Source organism: Pistacia vera, unplaced genomic scaffold (assembly GCF_008641045.1).
Source record: "Pistacia vera cultivar Batoury unplaced genomic scaffold, PisVer_v2 Contig284, whole genome shotgun sequence".
In the NCBI taxonomy this organism is placed as follows: Eukaryota; Viridiplantae; Streptophyta; class Magnoliopsida; order Sapindales; family Anacardiaceae; genus Pistacia; species Pistacia vera.
Window position 1 is genome coordinate 433845 of NW_022196095.1, and position 6000 is coordinate 439844.

At 35.1% G+C, this 6000-nt stretch overlaps 1 protein-coding gene across 1 annotated transcript; it reads right to left on the minus strand.

Moving 5' to 3' along the window:
• Window positions 1-704: 704 nt before the first annotated feature.
• LOC116134195 lies at window positions 705-4184 on the minus strand. The gene is made up of 9 exons (XM_031419869.1): window positions 4033-4184; window positions 3672-3942; window positions 3435-3536; window positions 3244-3326; window positions 3033-3149; window positions 2610-2712; window positions 1852-2521; window positions 1514-1707; window positions 705-1165 (listed from the first exon to the last, which is right to left on the minus strand). Exons 1-9 carry the CDS (start codon window positions 4149-4151, stop codon window positions 1049-1051), a joined length of 1776 nt encoding a protein of 591 aa, XP_031275729.1. The 5' UTR covers window positions 4152-4184; the 3' UTR covers window positions 705-1048.
• Between the last annotated feature and the right edge of the window lie 1816 nt (window positions 4185-6000).

Genomic DNA, 6000 nt, shown 5'->3' on the forward strand with positions numbered 1-6000 from the left:
TCTTATACGTACTTTAATTGTAGGGTTAAGCTATTGTAATTTAAATTATTGACACAAATTCTTGATTATTTATCTATTCAACTAGAGGCGGAACCAGGAAATTATTTTGGGGAGGCTGAATTTTTTTTCGAATTAGTGTTAAATTTATATAAATTTTTTGGATGAATATTGATGGTACAAAAACATTTCATTAATTGAAGGTAATCATACTTTAAGGGACAATATACAAATGATTTTTTTTTTTTTTTTAAGTTTTGAAATACAATAGATAAATATATAAAATGGAATTTTGAAATTTGCATTAACAATAAGTGGCTTTTAACTATGCAAAGATTATTATATTGCTTTTTAAAACAATTCTTTAGAATTTAGTTGGCTTTCTTGAAGTTGGACTGATATGGTAAAAATAAAAACTGTAGAATCAATAAAATTTAACCAATCTAATATAATTATTATTATTATTTTTTTAAATTGGCAACAATTTCCTCCCTAATTCAACAAAATCCAATTGAATCGCGGGAAAAGTTAGAGACAGTAATTTTATGTGAACTCAACAACTCCAAACCATTGAATTGTATTGCATCAATAACCAAAAATTGGTATTTTAAATTTAAACAAAATGTTTCTATTTCATTAACTTAATCCTTTAAGGTTTATATAAATTAAAAATACACATCATGTACATAGGCAAAGCATAGCTTGTTACTAACCCAATCCCATCCACTGATGTTTCTCCAAATCCATGCAAGTTATGACTGCACAAATTGAACTTCAATGCTCCTAATTTGAGGAATGAAGAACATAGCCGCTTATTCCCATCCAAAAGGCAAATAACTCAATAACATGGAATAGTTTCAGTCTAAAGTTTAAACCCCAAACTGTTATCAGAAAGGTGGATTGACTTAAAGAGACATCAACATAAATTGCCTCTTGCTCTATATTTTTCTTTCGGCATATTGATGGTTACAAAAGAACTTCAGGCTTTTCTTTGTGGCCACAAATATAGTCCTAATTAAGAAGTTGTCAACATAGTGATGTGTGCAGTTAATTACTGGCTGACCCTTTCAAAGAAGTGTTCTATTTGCAAGCAACCTGGGGACTGCACATTACTTGTCTTTGCTCCAAATTTTAACCTCTTTGCAGATAACAAATTCTCTTTACCATGCTGCATAAAAGAGGAAGATGCAAACCCACGTCTCAAATTAGCTAATACCAGGAAAAAAAAGGACCAAAAAACAAAGTTTTAAGAGAAAAGTACAGGCAAAAAATGTCTATGGGCAAAACATTCAAAATTCGTTAATTCCCTACAAAACGAAAGTCTAACAGCAAGTATACTCAAGATAACATGTAACTATCAGTTTGTAGAAATTCACTAAGTTAGCCAAAACTTCAGACCAAACTATCTGTTAGGAGTAAATACTGTTAATAAACTGATAGAGGATATAGCTTACAGTTCAAGTCAAATGTTCCAGACAAAAATAATTTGGATGGGAAAGTGAGTGTGTATAGGCACCTGTGAAGATTGATTTGCAGATCTCAGAACTTTAATTCTGCCACCTCTCCCGTCAGCTCCAACAGCAATCAAATCACCACTGTTTTTTATTGAACCTTGCATGGGCACTTTGTTTTGGCCACGCTTGCACCATTTACCCAAATACCGGTTTGTTCCATCAGGACCAAGCAACCCACTAGAAAAACATACATCACCTGGATTTCTTTACAAGTTAAATTCAAAATATCTTGACAACAAAAGAAGCATTTGGTTGATGTAATTAAATCACAAAATTCTAGCTCAATCCACCATCTGAAAACCCTTGCATAAACTCAAAATTGCACCAACCTTAAAATTACCTGGTTTGGAAAGAGGAACTGGCATTGGAGACTCTTTTCTGATGTTGAGGACAGGTTGAACTTGTTCAAAGTCATCATCATCATCAACAATCAAAGTTACTTCCTCCGTAGCAGCAGCAGGAGCAGTGCCATTATCATTATTGATACCAGATCTTGAACCCAGATTCCCGAGCAGATTATGAGGGCCATGCCCAGCAACTTCTTTGTTGTTAACATGACTTGCATTTAATCTTGACAGAGTAGGGTTATGGATGACATCTACATTGGCTTGATGTTTTAAATGAGGACTTGAAAGTTCAAGCACAACTGTAGAAGATCTTGATGTTTCCTCAATTAATGAAGCATTTTTTGCTTTTTTATGAGCCATTATACCTACAACTTCTTCAGCGTGATTTGCATTCAGGCTTTCAAAGGAATTGAAGTTTTCTAATTTTGTGGAGCAAGATAAATCACCTTTCACACTTCTAGTCCCATCCAATTCACTCATTGGTACAGAACATTGTTCCACAAAATCTTCTGATATATGATTAGTTGTATGCGAAAATTTAGAGCAATCAACATTGCCATTCAGAATATCATTTTCATGACTGGTTTTCTTTAAGGCTTTCAAAGACCTCAAAACTTCATTATCTTTTAATTCTCCTGCTGTTTCCAGTTCTTGTACCCTAGTCTGATGATGTCCAAATAAAAAATGGTTTGCCAGGGTCAAATTAAGAACCCACCATAAACAATTTTATAATGGTTGATCCGAGACTTACCTTTAGTTTAAGTATCTTTTCTTTAGCTTTCTCAAGTTTGGCACATGAACGAGTCTTTTCTCTTCCAAGAAGATTACACTTGGCCATCAATTCTATATAATTCCTGCTCAACATTTTGCAGCCAAAAAGTATGTGTACTGTCAGTTCATATGTATATATATATGACAGATACGGAATAAACAAGAAAATATGATGCAGTGCTATTTCCTTATTAATTTGCAATTGCCATAGATAAAGCATGAAAACATAGTTGAATGATGCTTTTAATCTATACCGGTAAATCCAAGCTTCAACCACTTCTATGAACTGTGCTGGGCAGTTAAGTTTGATTGGTGTCAAAAGACAGAGTGAAAGCTCCAATAACTTTCCATGTTGATGAGTACTAGTAAATTAACAGAGGGATAAATATAAAAATTAACTCACCTGTTACGAATGACCAAAGACTTTCTTAGAACATCGATTGTATCTTTGTTGTTAGCTCCATTACCCAAAGAGGCAAACTTTAAAACTTCATTTTCATCCAGGTTCAAATCTGATACCCTAAATTGAAAACCACACAACCAGGTCAGCAGCAAACAAGGATTCATTACAAGCATCGAATTAATCAAATAATCATTTGACCAAATACACTCACAATTTGAGGGCTGCAAGCTCTTTGGCCAAGGCCATATTCCTCTCTTGAAGCCTCAAGCACTCGGATGTCAATTTATCAAGGTCCTATATAACACAATCAACCTAAGAATCATTTGAAATTTCTACTTAAATCATGGACATATACTTCTTACGTAATACAAAAGTATTCAAAACCACAGTGAATTAATTCACCTGGGATTTCAGATGAAGCTGCTGTTGAATATATGTTTTTTCTCGCAAAAATTCATTCTTCAATGCTACTTCCTTCTTTGTATGCTCCCTGCTAAGACACAACTGAAACAAGAATTGCCTAATTAAAGGACTATCTAAAATATCCTGACATTTATTTGTCCCCCTTGCAATTCCAATGAAAAATAACCAAAAATTTAAAATCTAATAGAAAAATCATAACAATAAATAACCATATACCTCCTCGTTGATTTGTTTAAGCTCCTGCCCTTGACTCTCCAAAGCCGAATTAAGCCTCGAAACCTTGACTTCCAATCTCTTCACTTCACAGCGCAAAACCTCTGGGTCTTCTGCTTCACAATCTTTCGGCTTCTGTGAAACCAACGTTTCGGTCTGATCACCAATCGACTGAAAGTAAATTCGACTGACATCATTCGATTTACAACTTTGCTTGCACACAGGACATGTGCACTTCTTCGTGCTTGAACAGTACTCGAACCACTGCTGCAAGCTAGAGTTTGAAATAAAAAGAAACAAAAATTATTCAAAAAGCACACATACTTAATAAATACATATTGTATGCAGATATACGCCCACAGACCAGAGCTCATGGAAGACGTGGCCACAAATCGATATAACTTGCAGGTCTTCGACGATTGGCTTGAGATCTTCATAGCAGATTGAACATATTGGCTTGCCAAATTTGTTATCAATAGCCATTGTTTCATTTGTTTGTGCCTCGTTTCTCCGTGTTTGCCTCTTTGCTTATTACTCTGCTGTCTGCTCGTCTTGAAAATGGCGCGACTCTTCAAACTAAAATGGGCGGAACGCGGGAGGGGAGGGAAAACACTAAAAATTTACTTTGTTCCGGGAGAAGCCACGTGTTCAATACCACGTGAACGTCACGTGACCTTTAAATATTCTTTATTTTTTTTACTTTAAAGAGAAAACAAAAAAATAAAAGTTTGTCGGCTTTTGTCGATTCTTCGTATTAGTCGATTCTTAGTATTATTAAATCTTCGTGCATAAATTTCCACGCACTTTGGCGATTTGAGGCAGAAAGATCTACATTGCTACAAAAAGCGGCTTAAAATTTAGTTGAAACGTATCAAATTTTCAATTAGACGAGAACCCAATAGGCCAATACACCCTAAACGGCGGCATCAAGTCACCGTTTGGTGTGATTTTGAATCGCCACCGGAGAAAAGATAAAAGAAACAAAGACAAGAAGATTGGTCCGGCATCTTGCCTTCTGGCTCTGGGTTGTGAATAGAATATAACGTAAATAATGTTTATTTATTTATTTTTAAATGATATGAACGTTATGGTTGAACTTGAATCCTTTAAACGGGACTGAGCGGCGGGCAAGCAAGGCTTCGGTTCATGAACTGGGCTTGTCAGTGTAAAACTTGGGGCCTTCATCTGAATTCTGTTGGGCTACAATTCTAGAGCCTGCGTACTTTTTAAAGAGACAGCCAATGTTTCCCAGTCAACTATCAACTCCATCCTATGACTTTAATTAAAAGGTAAACTGTAATTAATAACTCGTCTTCTCCAAAAGTGAATGAATAAATGACATGACAGGGAATAATTTAAATCAAATTCTTTGAGGTTTTACGCTTTTTAGAAATTGATTAAATAGATTACGTGGACTCCAATTAAATAATCTGATTAAAAGATCGTAAATCCCTGAATATTGCCATTTGTTATACTTAAAGATCAAAAAATAAAAATATGAAATATTGTATTTGTTATGCCAAAAATATACATCATTGTTGTCAGTACCATCAATTAGAGCTTAACAAGCACTTAAAGATAAAGTGGTATTAATCCTCAAAACTCAAACTGCCTCAAAGAGATATTTTATATCAATCCTATCTCATTTTAAGATAAGGATTAAATAATGGTCTCCACATGTAAAGACAACTTGCAAAAACACTCTTATATTGACTTCAAAAGTATAAATTGGCACCTTTCCTCACGAAAGAGGAATCTAGGCATATGAGAGCTGGGCACAAGCGTGAGCTTCATTGGATGCGTGTGGTTTCATATTATTATCCATATTCTCAATCCTATTTTCCAAATATTGTTTGGCACATTATTTGAGAAATATTATTGTATTTTTTTAATTATTTTTAGACCCCTTAAATTTATTAATTTCATTAAATACCCCCAGAAAAAAAGTTTAAAAAATAACAAAAACACCCCCTAAACCCATACTTGCTAGATTCTGGCAACCACCATCGGTGGTAGCTGGAATCTGTTACAACGGCCTACACCATGACCGGAAAAGGCCAGTAATTCACCGATCTGGCCATCAGCGACGGCCAAAGAAATGGTCGTCGTTGACCGACAACGACAGTTTGCGGATGTCGACGGCCACATTTGGCCTTCAATCTGGCCTTTTTCGGCCAGATCCGTAGTGGATCTGGACAGAAAAGGCCATATCGACGCGTTACGACACAGATCCGATCGGTCTGTGCCGTAACGCAATTTTTCAGCCAAATTCTGGCAATGGTAGGGGTGTTTTTTTCATTTTACAAAAATTTTATATATTGGGGTGTTTAGT

What these genes read in the sequence shown, in the direction of transcription:
- LOC116134195 (XM_031419869.1), bottom strand. Translation starts at nt 4,151, where the DNA reads ATGGCTATTGATAACAAATTTGGCAAGCCAATATGTTCAATCTGCTAT. An exon ending in CACGTCTTCCATGAGCTCTG is followed by an intron (nt 3,943 to 4,032) that starts GTCTGTGGGCGT and finishes TTCAAACTCTAG; the next exon opens with CTTGCAGCAGTGGTTCGAGT. An exon ending in AGTTCCTCTTTCCAAACCAG is followed by an intron (nt 1,708 to 1,851) that starts GTAATTTTAAGG and finishes AAAGAAATCCAG; the next exon opens with GTGATGTATGTTTTTCTAGT.